The 13,875-nt window shown below is 38.5% G+C and overlaps 1 protein-coding gene across 5 annotated transcripts in view; it reads right to left on the bottom strand.

The window, feature by feature from the left end:
- Window positions 1-13,875, bottom strand: part of PDGFC (platelet derived growth factor C) — a 221,391-nt gene that overhangs the window by 51,735 nt on the left and 155,781 nt on the right. For all 5 annotated transcript variants that reach the window (XM_082461821.1, XM_082461820.1, XM_082461822.1 and 2 more), the window contains one exon: window positions 5,864-6,044. In XM_082461821.1, coding sequence (XP_082317947.1) covers window positions 5,864-6,044 — 181 coding nt within the window. The remainder of the gene's footprint in view (window positions 1-5,863; window positions 6,045-13,875) is intronic.

The raw sequence follows: 13,875 nt of genomic DNA on the forward strand, positions 1-13,875 counted from the left end.
CTTCACTCCCCACGCGTCCTTCACAAGAAGGCCGCTCAGGAGAACACACGGTGGGGTCACAAAGTGGCCGCCATACTTACCCTCTCTCTCATGCTTTCCTGTCCGGGGATGATTTTACTAATAAGAATAAAAAATATGTGCTATCCAACAGGTGCCAGCGATTATGCATATTGAAAAAGCAACACAGGGAACTAGATTCAATATTCCGTGATAAACCATAATGGAAAAGAATATATTAAAAAAATATATATATATGTGTGTGTGTAACTGAATCACTTTGCTGTAGAGCAGTAATTAACACAACATTGTAAATCAACTGTATGTCAATTAAAAATGTAAAAAGATTAAAAAAATAATTTTGGATATTTAAAAAAAGAAACATTAAAATCATACAAATAATAGAACAAATGTGGAGGTAACTTAAGATGAGCTGCATGGGATTGTTGGGTATTAAGGGAGCCTTCAGTTCATTCAACCCCGCACTCTCCCCTTTTCAGGCAATAAAGTAAAGAAGATCGAAATACACTGAGTCAAGTGGTACGGTAGCGCTAACATCTATTTCTTTTCATCTAAACTGATCCAGTCATTAAACTGAAAATGAGAGCAAATAAATTGTTGAAAATATTATTACTACTTCTGATCAGAAAGCTTAGATTAAAGCTCTTTAAAAATATAATATTCAATAAAACCATCCTGAAAGAAAGCGGCAGTAGTTTAATCACCCTTCAAAATGTTAACCAGTTTGGAGAAAAAGAAAATCCTCAAATCTTATAACCATTTAAAAAAGTATGGATTACAAGTAATATTATACTCAAGAAGGAGAGTTCTCTATATAAAGAATAAAACCACTAAAAATATCAGATCTGGATTTGTGCAGTTTATTTCAAAAATAGGTATGGTTTTGTGAACTAACTGCCTGACAAAAATACGCAGTATATTTTACATTAAGGTTGAGATTTTTTAAAAAATAAAACACTTTTAACAACGTTTTTTGATATGAGAAAAGATGTTATTTTTCAGCCTTTGTAGGTTTCTTAACGTTTTAAAATGATGGTGCTTATGCTACGGTACCCAGAGTGAAACACACATACTCTATTATAAATGACTCCAAAATTAAACAAGAAATTTTCTTTTCTTTCTAAGAGATCTGAAATGTGCGCTGGCGCTCACTGTGTGTGGTCGCCAAACAGAAACAGGCTTGCACTGTTTTATTTCAGTTTTGCTTCATTTCTTCCCAAACAATCTCTCACTGCTAATCTACCAGGCCTTTTTTTCCTCTTCTGGCATAAAGGAAACAAAAATCAAAGACATTATTAACTCCTTATGCCCCATCAGAAAGCTGGATATATATCGTTTGGCATCCATTTGCCTGGATTTCTTTTCCATTATGTATTAATGGAGCATGATTGGGGAATATACATTTCCATAAATAATTCTTGAAAACAGCATGAAAATTCTTTAAGTTTTAATTAACGTAGTCAATCTGGTACTATTTTTTTAAAAGCTACGAAAAACTAGCTCTAATTTCAGGTAAACATCCTATGCTACTTTTTTTTCTAAACTAACACTTAGTCTAAAATATCAACTTAAAAGAGCAAAATGGAAAGATAAATGTTATTCATGTCTTAGTCTAAGGTACCTGGGAATCAAGAAAATGGTACTGAAAACATAATATTACAAAGGAAAGCATATCTCTATATAAAACACATATGAACTATATTAGATCAGCATCACTTTGTTCGAAATAGTAAGGGATCCCTTGTTTAACTATACGCTCTCTCATTCACTGGTGGAGGGAAAAAGAGTGGGTAAATCATCTTTCAAAGGCGAACCCAATTTTTAATGGCAACACGTGTAACAAAAACTATTTCTGAGAATTTTAACTAATGCATTAAAACTCTCCTGCTAAGATGTATGGTAATCAGAACCACAGAGTCTTAAAGGTTGACTGGAATCAAATTTTCATTCAAGCTCCCAAAGACGGCTGCGGAGTTCACTCTCTTATTTGTTAAATATAAAGGATATTAAAATAAACTTTCTCTATAACTGTCCCAGAAAAAAATGTGATTAAACTCAACATTTTTTTTCTATGTATCGATAGATGCAAAATACTCATTCCGATCATTATAAAAAAGCAGGTAAGGATGATTAGACCCATCAATGTGTACGACGCCATAAGTAGGGACTAATTTCTTTACCCCGGGGTGGGGGGACTGTTCCAGTCCCCAACAACAACAACAAAAAGAAAAAAAAAAGAAAGAAAAGAAGAGATTCCAGTTCCATTCTTTCTTTAAGGAGGACAAGAATGTATCCTTGGCAGTACAGCCTGATACACCAGGACCAGGAGGGTATGTCGTGTCATTACTGCGATTCTTCAGTTTTCTGGTTTATGAATCATTACTACTCTGTCACATACAGTAAGTGACATAGCTCCATGGGGGGCTCACACACCCCCCCCCGCCAGGGGCGATGGCAGGTGAGGTAACACTGAACAGCTGCACAGCGACAGACCTCAAGGCAGGAAGTTCACAGTCTACTCAGGGCCTGGGCTGCGTAGCATCTTATCATTACAAAATTAAGAAGCCATCGGGCACTGGCCCCTCAGTCCTACTGTGCAGCAGGGGGTTTGCAGTCACGGAGACCATGGCCTCTGGGGAGCTGGGTGTGTTAATTATGAAGTTCATCTCTGGGATAAAAGAAAAAAAATAAAGTGTGAGTGAGGATCCAGGGGCTTGGAGGGGCACTTGCCCCCGAGCAAGTGCCGCAGAACTTTAAAGCCTCCTCTCCAAAAGGCAAACTTTCTTCCCTGAGGCTTTCCTTCGCTGGTGCACAGATAAGACTGATGGATGACGCCCTGCTGGCAGGGATGCTGGGGGAGAGGGTCAGGCAGGGAGGGGTGCCCTTGAGCAACGTACACTGATAACTCAGAACACTCCGGGAGGCTAGAGAGCAAAATCACTCACTGATTTTCACTCACCGACTCGGGGCAGTTGTTGAGAGCGGAATGAGTGTGGGCTGCATGGAGAGAGCCACTGCTACATGGGATCAGGGCAAAGGGTAAGTGAGGGAATGGCAGGTAAGCTGTCAAAGTAAACTCACACCCTGAAGAGTCAAAGCTTGTGAGACAGTACAATTCATGTATCAATGATCACTCCAGAAAGCCATCTGGCAAGATTAACATCACCAGGTCACACGTGTTAAGCAAGGCAGGAACCTACTGTCCTCTTCTCTTGCTTCTTCTGGCCCCAGCCTGATGGTTTCCTAAGCATAATGCAAACTGTTTCCCCAGGCAGCCATCACAGGGCAACTAGTTACCAAGAAGTTAGTTACCAAGAAAGACACGTTCAGCAGAGCCCAGGAGAGTGTCAATCCAAAGTCCATATTGACAATTTATCCAACTATTTCAGTAACGATCTAAAAACGTACTGAACTTAATTTTGATGACGCAAACAGAAATACCCTCTTCACCCAAAGTCTCCCAGATACAGTTTCTGGTCTTAGTCACAGTGAATCCCTGGTAACAGGTCAAACCCCGGGGGCAGGGTCTTTCCCAGTCCAGAGGATGGGTGGTACTTACAGCAGATCCTTATGGGTCTTTTATCTCATCTCCAGGCTCAGGAATCTGACACACACATACATATGGAAACACAAGTGTCAGTGAATCCGCTGTTAGTTCAGCTGGGGTGACTGAGTTGTGTGGTCAACTCAGTATTCAACTACTTATTGAAAAACTATAATGGGGCCAGAACTAAGCGAGGCACTGTACATGTCCTGTGTTTTTGTCTTTACATATTTTATTTCTTCCACACCACTCCGTGGGTTACACAACCAGACAGCCTATGAGATCATAAAATCAGAGGAAGGCAACACTTGGTGTCAGCATATATATGTTTCTGCTTTCATGTCTTATTCTGTGGGATGATAATAGATTGCTATTAATATAATGTGAAGACACTAGTTCATTTAAAATACTGCACAAATAGCTTCTCAGTTTCAAGTTTATTTTTGTCACAGGTTTGGGATAAATCAAACCTTCGCTATGATACAAGACCTACCATTATGTTTTTCAGTAAAATTTGATTGTTTCATATTTAAATATTTAAGAACATTAGATGTGCTAAATCCAAACTGGAAAATATGGACTGTATAACTTTGTGAAAGTGTAGCCATAGCTCACTAGGGCATTTTACACTTAAATATTAAACTCATAAATTCTGTGAAGCAGGGTACTGTGAAAGGGTGATAAACAGATTCTTAGTGGCTTCATTCAAACAAATAGTCACAGTATCAAAAGGTTTTTAAATAAGTTCATCCTTGTCTAATATTAACACTTTTCTAGGTGAAATTATTAAAATTGATTAAATTTAAATTAAAAATGTTAAACAGTTAAATGAAGAAAAATTTTGGAAATTAACAAAGGACATGGTAGAGAATCTATACTGGGCAAAGTATTTCATAATGGAATAGAGATACAGATATCTCAAATAATCTATAACAGGAAATTGATCAAGACTCACAATGTAAATTCACAGCATATTTTAGAGATACCTCCCTTAACTTCAAGTGTACACAGTAAATGATTCTGTTCATAAATAAATAAATTATCATTTTTCCAACTTCAGTTTACATTCTGTTGTTTCTTTTCAGCTGTATCTCAATACTTAAATTTCATAATTTAGTCAGTTGCTTAAATACTATTCCACGGAATTGAGTTTGGGCAATCAAAAAAGGGAAATTTCTGCTTAACGTTACAATATGAATAATATATAATTATTCACAATATTTAAAAAGTATTATATAATAAAATATAATAATATTATAATAATAGATAATATGTGAATAATGTATAATTATTCATAATATTTATATGTTAATATATAATTACTCATATTTATATATTAACATAATATATAATTATTATAATTATATATATTCTAATTGTAATTATAATTATACTAATTATATAATAATATATAAAGTTAAATATTGATCCCATATTTTCTAATTGGCCTCATGAATTGTTACTGTGCTGGACGCATTATTTTTATACCTGGTTAGAATATACATGTTAATTAATGCATGTAGCCCACACCATTTCATGTTCCCAGTGTGCATACTGGTTTGCTTAATCTGTCAAAATCATTAATGATATCAGTTTTATATTCTTTTAAATGGTGATACTGATCATATTTGAAAAGTATACTAGGTGACACCATATTTGTATAAATAGTTCTGAATTACCATTATAAGCAGAATGTGATAAACAGCCAGAAGGTTTTCAATATTTTTGTTGCAGCGCAACAAATAGATACAAGTGTTTGAAATAATACATAAAATAAAGGGAATAAACAATTGCAATACAAATAAAAATGGATTTCCTAAATCCCTGTGAGAATTTCGAAACTTCCTCTTTGGGGTACAAAGGCCATAACATTACTTAATCAGGACAAATATTAAGAAAAGTAGGAAAACTGAGATAACTACTTTTTAAAATATATTTTACTAAAACACTGATTTGAAAAGAATAGTTAATAAGTTTACCTTTCCCCCCAAAAAAGATAAAATGACACATCTAAAAAATCAACTTTTGGTGGGTACAGAAAAGAAAGATGACACCTTAATGGGGGAAAAATTAAAACATCACATAAAAGCGTGGACTTTTAAGGCGATAGAGACACTAATAATCTACAGTGAATAAATTATAGTTATAGTAATAACCATAGTGACATTTATGAAAAAAAAAAATCAAGCTAAGGAAAGGTTTTTGGTTCTTGGTTTTCCTAAATCTCTTGTTTAAAAGGAGAAAAACAAGTGACCAAACAACTGATCCAGATAAATAAGGGCATCTCTAAGTGGTACTTACTGGCATGACAATGTTATAGTGGATGCAGAACCCGGGTTCCGAAGGAAAATATTCATCAGACACAAACCGTATCCTGATCTGATTGCCTTTAGAAATCTGCTTTCCCGGCACAGTGCCAGACCCACACCAGCGCCCTAATACGGCTCCATCGCTGGGTTCCTCAACCTCTACAAAATCATACCTGCAAGAGACCAACACAAAAGAGACATCAAAGCATGGTCTGTTATTTTAGGAATTCAAAGTCCATGTGCATGGAGACAATGAGTCCCTGCGGACCACAGCTGTGAGTTCATCCCAAATTTAACTGCATGAATAGAATAAAGTCTTCCAAAGAAGAGACACAACTGAAAATGCATTCCCAATGAAAGAAATACAAGTCTTCTATTCTAAGCCGTCCAGTTTTACTGGTAACGAACTCCAAATTCATTTAAAGAGCCATGTCAAAACTTAAATATTTTGTACACAGCGACCATATCTGACATTCATGAATTATTCAATTTAATCTCCATTTGGATATGACAGTTTTGCTCCAATCTTAATTTCCATGATCACTGCCCATCACTTTCCGGCGGTCACTCCTTCACCCCCGTCGGGCTCCTTGGCTCCCTTTCCTCATCTGTGTTCCAAGCTTTTCTAGAGCCACTTTTTTTATAGACACGTCCTCCAAATCCCACTCTGTACTGCGCTGCCTCTGTGAGACCTTTCTGGCTGTTCTCAGCTCACTGCCATCTTTCTCTTCCTGATAAACACATACTTTTAACTACGTCTATGCAAGTGATCCATCGTGTTAGCTAGGCTGTTAAACCCTTGAAGAAAGGAATCAATTCTTACATACTTCTGGTTTACACTGTGCTACACACAGTATCTGAAACCTATGGAATGAATGATTAATACTTTTCTAACCAATGTTAACTTGGGTTTGAAAGTTTCAATCAGTGGCACTCATGGAGAGCAGGGCTGTCCCTTGAGAGAATTGTGAGAAGCGTGTAGAGGCATTTTACACCGTCTCAGTGAGGGGGGGGGGTGAGGAGGGCAAGGGCCGTGGACACCCGACAAGGGACAGTCCCAAAAATGGTGTTTGCTCCACGCCCTCCAGGCCTTTCAAACAGTTCGCTGGACACTCACGTAGGCAACATTTCTGCTATCGTCCATCTGAGTCTGGAACATAATACTGTCACACAGAAACACAAACATGTTTTGCAGATTTAGTTTAAGCCAAATTTTCTAGAAATAGAACTATCATGTTAAGTCGAAGGAAGTTTCTGTACTTTGGAACAACAGCTACTACTTTGGAAAATCAAATCACTAACAGGAACATTGCTTATACTCTTTGCATCACAGTCAAAACCAGAAAACATCCCCATTTAGTCTGAGTCTGCTGCTTAAAAGATACAAACATCTGACTACTTCATTTTCCGTTTCTTGTAATGGTGCATGTGTATTTTAATATAAATTACTGTTAGTATTTCGGCTTTACAGAGCATGTAGGCCATTATATTTATTTTTTAAACAACTGCACATATAAATAGATGATCGCTGTTATGAATTGCGTTTCACAGTCGTAAAGAGGACATTGCCAAACTTTTCTTAAGGGAGGTCTGACATGGATGAAAATAACTGGTTGATTTTTTAAAACATCTAAATTCAGTAGATACCAGACAACTAAAATTAATATACTTTGTAAAGTATAGAACTTACAGAAGAAAAAAACTGATGAAAAAGGACAAAGTGCGTAAGGAACCAATTGTACTTATGCATTTTTGTCCTCAAGCTGTAGCCAGAACTCTCCTACGGTGTGTAACTTAACCTGTTCCAGCCTCCTTTTTCTTGTCCTTAAAATGAGAATGCTACCTGACTCACAGGGATGTTTTAAGAGAGGGCAGGCGGGCAGCACACGCGCGGCGCCTAGACGTCCTGGCACAGAGCTCCCACTCAACAGTTTGCCCTTCCTCTCTACCCAGCACCCCTTCGCTCCCACCCGGCACCTACTTTAATGTGACCCTGCGCGTGTGAAAGCAACAAATAAGAAAACTCAGATACCAGAGGAGAGCATATTTCTGCTCGATCACGCAACTAAATTATAAATGCACAAGGCAGCCAGTGCAACCTTCCCAGGAGTCTTGCTGTGCAGGGGGACCAGGAAGGGGGGCGGGGGAGGAGGATTTGGGTAAAACAGACTGAGTGGGTATTTCAGACATTACGCGGTATAAAAGTTGATAGCTAGCATTTTAAATCAAAGAGTAATTTTTATATCGAGATTGTTTACAGGTGGAACGAAGTTGCTTTTCGCAGAGTATGCTTGTTCTGTGTTTGGGAGGTGAAGCTATCTGATACGGGTTACCATCAGGACCAGTTTGCAGACAGCTGATTTCAGGCCTGGTCAGTCATCCCACGAGCATCTGTGAAGCACTGTCTTGGCACAAAGTGCTGGGCTAGATTCTCAGGATACAGAGATGAAACCATGGCTTCTATGGGCTCAGGGTTCATTAAACACTGCTGAGTGCTCTAATGCGAGTGCTTAGGAAAAAGGGGCAGTGCGGAACGCTGGCAAGGCGAGGGAAACCCGACACAGCGAGATGAGGGTCCGCTTACAAAGGAGCATGTGGGCTGCCAGTGAGTCCTGACTGACCAGGGGGGCGGGGAGAGTGGAAATGCATTCTAGCGAGAAGCACAATCTCGAGGATGTAACAGAGGAAACCAGGGGCCTGGGGTGGTCCCTTGTGAACAGAAGATGGAGCTCAAGCTGGAAGAACAGGTGTAGGTACGAAGACCTTGAAATTTCAGAGTCAGATGTTAGAAAAGTAGTTTGGAGACCAATGTTCCAAATAGGCAAGCACAGTTTGAATAGGTTCTACCCTTCCTTAAAATATTTGTCAACATTTAATTAATCAATTAAGTTTTTAGGTGCTACCTGTATTTTATTATTTTTTATTGAACTATAGTTAATTTATAACGTTGTATTAGTTTCAAGTGTACAGCAAAGTGATTCAGTTATACATCTACACATATATATATTTTTTCAGATTCTTTTCTGTTATAGGTCATTACAAGATACTGAATAGAGTTCCCTGGACTGTACAGGAGGTCCTTACTGTCTATGTATTTTTTATGTAGTACCGTGTATCTGTTAATTCCAAACTCTTAGTTTACCTCCCACCATCCCCCCTGCCCCCCCTTTCCCCTTTGTGAACCGTAAGTTTGTTATGTCTGTGAGTCTATTTCTGTTTTGTAAATATGTTCATTTATATTATTTTTTTTCAGATTCCACATATAAGTGATATCATATGATATTTGTCTTTCCCTGTCTGTAAATCAACATTTTAAAAAGTCAAATTGCACAGAAAAATCTGGATTTCAGGCCCTTTTAAAACACATGTGAACATCTGGTCGTACTGAATGTTATTAGCCCTGGTGTTACTCCCTGCGTTACTCAGACCTGCAGACTGGCGTCAGCCGCGGGAGAGGAGGGGTCTTCGTGCTCCTCATGGCCTCACCCGAGCAGCTGGGTGCCAGGCACAGAGAGTGTTTACTGCACGAGGTCAGTACGGCCTTCACTCCTTCACGGAAACCGAGGCTGGGCCAGGTGGAAAGGGCTTGAGATGAGACATCCTCCTTCCAGTCTTTAAAAATCCTTGTCTGTTTCCTATGCTGCTTTATTTATTTTTTCTTAATAACCAGGTCTTCATTTATTTCCATCACTTGCCCACGTGGGCATCTGGGTTTGCTTCCCTCGCGGACCGTGGGGCTCCGACAGGAGGCTTCAATGGGGCAGCAGCCTAGACCCAGCATCACAACACATGTGAGGATGCCAGGAAAAAATGGCATCTCAAGTGCGGGCAGAAAGAAAGCCCTTTCAACAAAAACATCCTGAAGAGGCGCCCTCAGGGAAGCAGGATGGCGCAGAGCGAAGGAAGGAGGGAGGGACAATGTCCACCCAAGCAGAAGTGGGCCGCCGTCACTGCCAGAGAAAGACCAAAGAAGATGAAAGCCAAGAAGCGTCCCGTGGGCCTGGCAGTTATGAAGTCATTTTCAATCAGCTGGTTGGGTGAACACAGAGTGTCAAAAACTTTCTTCAGATCATTTTAAAAAAATGTTATTTTCTAATTTTTAAAAACTGAAGTCAATTTGATTTACAATGTTGCGTTAGTTTCAGGTCTACAGCAAAGTGACCCAGTTAAACTTATATATGTTCTTTTTCAGATTCTTTTCCCTTAGAGGTTATTACAAGATATTGAGTAGAGTTCCCTGTGCTGTACAGCAGGCCCTTGTTGGTTATCTCTTTTATATACAGTAGTGTGTATATGTTAATCCCAAACTCCTAACTTATTCCCTCCTCCAGACCATTTTCAAAGTAACTATTATAATCTTTCTAATAGAAACGTCTCAAGAGAAAAGAATACCATTTGCAAGGAACCTAAAACAACTCACATAACTATTTTATTACACAGAATTTCCTTTTGATTTCTGTTAAAAAAAGAAACACCAGGGACTTCCCTGGCTGTCCAGTGGTTAAGACTCCACACTTCCACTACAGGGGGCACAGGTTCAATCCCTGGTCTGGGAACTAAGATCCCGCATGCCGCCGGCGTGGCCAAAGAAAAGAAACACCGTATGTGTTAATCCGATGTGTAAGCTCTTTGTAAGTATTTAAAAGGTGTTTTTAGGGGCTTCCCTGGTGGCGCAGTGGTGAGGAATCTGCCTGCCAATGCAGGGGACACGGGTTTGAGCCCTGGTCCGGGAAGATCCCACATGCCGCGGAGCAACTAAGCCCGCGAGCCACAACTACTGAGCCCGCGTGCCACAACTACTGAAGCCCGTGTGCTTACAGCCTGTGCTCCACAACAAGAAAAGCCACCACAATGAGAAGCCCGTGCACTGCAATGAAGACCCAACGCAGCCAAAAATATTAAAAAAAAAATTAAAATATAAAAATAAAAAGAAAGATCTTACTGGCCTTAATTCAGCAACTCACGACAGCACACAATTTAGAAAAAAAAATAATAAAAACAAAAGGAGTTTTTAAGCACACTCAGAAATATCTAGATTATCAGTGTTAATGTATTAAGGAACAAATAAGTCTTAAACTTTGCCATATCTAACTTGTATCCTGAGACAAAAATCACTGTCCTGCAGATAAGAGGAGAGTGACAAGTACATTATTACTTGTTTCATGAAGATTTGCTACTGAATTTGACGCCATAAAAAAACAAACAAACCGCATAACCCTAATCTTTATAACAATTTTTGGATTTGCAGTTAGATAGCTGGTAATTAATTCTCACAAGCTCATACAAGTCTGGTGCATACACAAATTTATCATCGTGTTTTAAAGACCTACATAGTTTTTCATTCCATGAAGTTAAATGAAATGAACATCTAAAAAGTGCTCTGTTCTTTGCCTTTCAGAAGTAGAACTTAAGTTATACTACTAATTGTTTCATAGTAAATTTGGCATTTTAGGATTTTTTTTCAAAAGCAGTGTTGTTATGATAATATAATGCTAATTTCATCCAATTATTCCACATTAATTTTGTGAATCAAAACAGTAAATCCTCTTGCTAAAAATAACATTCTTATATTTAAATCATGTTCAAGTCGTCTAAAACAGACCGAGTAACAATCTACCTGGGACATATGACCATGCCTCACGGCTGCTTCCTAACCTTCAAAACAGAAACAAAACAAAACAAAAACCACTGCCACTTGATTCCATATTTTCCTCCAACTTGTTTATAGAGTGTGGTTGGAAAAAGACTAAAGCATTCAATCCAATTATCTTCCCTAATACTTTGAAATTTTTCTTTTTTCTCATAGAATGCCATGTAGAGAATATGGGACTCATTGCGTAAGTTGGTTGGCTGACACACTACAACACAGCTCAAAACATCAAGAAGAAAAGGAAGAGAGAAAACAATGATAAAAGATTATCTGCAGGCCTCAGCCAAATGAACGGGAGAAAATAAAACCAAGCAACATTTGACCCATAAAAGTGAAATTACAAAACAGAATCATCCTCAGATTCAGAAACCTACACATGCCCAGGTGACTTTTCTGGAGACACGGTAATCCTATGTAACACACTCTCAGGTATTAATTTCCCACATGCACAATTGCTCACATCAGTATTTAAGGGATTTACTAAACCTATTTTAGGGGCCAATCAAACATCACTTTCTCACGGAAACATGATACAGTACACACAGCCCTAAGTGGTTTATAATGAGCACTCCCTTTCTCTATCATACCCCTGGGGACCCACGGAGGATTTATGTTCTTTTATGTTTAACAAACAAGTCTGGTACTGTAGACAAAATTTTCGTTCTCACATGGGAATTTAAAAACTGAAGATAGGAGAGCTGCTGAGGACTAAACCAAAGAAATAAATTCACTTGTAAACACAATTGTCCGACACCCAGCTTCCTTCCACGAAAATAAACCAACCCTGCAAAACAGGCTGTTTCTAGTTCACACTAACTAAAACCCTGTCAATTAAATCTACCCAGAGAATGATCGAACCCGAGGGTGGTGTGAAACTCTACCAACAGATAGACATGCATCTTCAGAAGGCCTCATTCTGCAAGTGTCGACGGGAGCCTGGGCTTGCTGGGGAAGGTAATAAACTTAACAAGATGACAGTTATCCAGCAGTGCTCGCTGGCTTACACTTCGGTTTAACAGAAGACAACCCAGACACAGAGTAAAAGTTTTAAATCCCTATTTGGGCACCAGAATGGTCATCCATACTTTACCTTATAATGAAAATAAATTTTAATAATTATGCGTGTTGGTGGGAATGCAAATTGATACAGCCACTATGGAGAACAGTATGGAGGCTCCTTAAAAAACTAAAAATAGAGCTACCATATGACCCAGCAATCCCACTCCTGGGCTTCTATCCAGAGAAAACTGTAATTCGAAAGGATGCATGCACCCCAATGTTCATTGCAGCACTATTTACAATAGCCAGGACATAGAAGCAACCTAAGTGTCCACTGACAGATGAATGGATAAAGAAGATGTGATACATACATTCAATGGAATATTATTCAGCCATAAAAAGGAACAAAATAATGCTATTTGCATAGACGTGGATGGACCTAGAGACTGTCACACAGAGTGAAGTAAGTCAGAAAGAAAAAAACAAATATATGATATCATTTATATGTGGAATATAGAAAAATGGTACAGATTAACTTATTGGCAAAGCAGAAACAGAGACGCAGACGTAGAGAACAAACATATGGATACCAAGGGGGGAAGTGGGGTGGTGGTGGAATGAATTGGGAGATTGGGATGGACATATATACACTATTGATACTATAAATAGAATAGACCACTACGGAGAACCTACTGTATAGCAAAGGGAACTCTACTCAGTGCTCTGTGGTGACCTAAATGGGAAGAAAATCCAAAAAAGGGGATGTATGTATACGTATAGCTGGTTCACTTTGCTGTACAGAAGAGGCTAACACAACACTGTAAAGCAACTCTACTCCAATAACAATTTTTAAAAAATTATACACGTTACACATAGTCATCGCTCTTTATACATTCCTTTGATCCTCACAAAAATCTTAAAAGGTTAATACTGTTATTTTGCCCATTTTACAGATTATAAAATAGGGAAAAGCTAAGTAACCAGCCAAGGTCACATAGAAGCTAAGTGTAGAGCGAAGGCTTCAGTTTTGGGAGCTGAACTCCAAAGCCCATGCTCTCAAGAGCGAAGCCGTACTGCCTATTATATTTAAAATATGCCTACTTAATTATATTTCCTCTATTCTGAGGCTCAACAGTATAGAATTTATGTGTCTTTGTTCAGATTGGCCAAATGAACTTGTTCAGCGGCTGGAGAACCATTAACAGTCATTCAAATGAATTGATCAGTCAGCTTGATAATTTGGGCGTATACATTTACGGGTATTGATTTTAATTGGCTCAGGACTGTTTACTTTTAGGCACTCAAAATTCGTTATGGAGAACTTTAAGCCTACATAGGAAATGAGTAAGTCAAAC

Source organism: Balaenoptera physalus (assembly GCF_965194825.1).
Source record: "Balaenoptera physalus genome assembly, chromosome: 5".
NCBI classification, from domain to species: domain Eukaryota; kingdom Metazoa; phylum Chordata; class Mammalia; order Artiodactyla; family Balaenopteridae; genus Balaenoptera; species Balaenoptera physalus.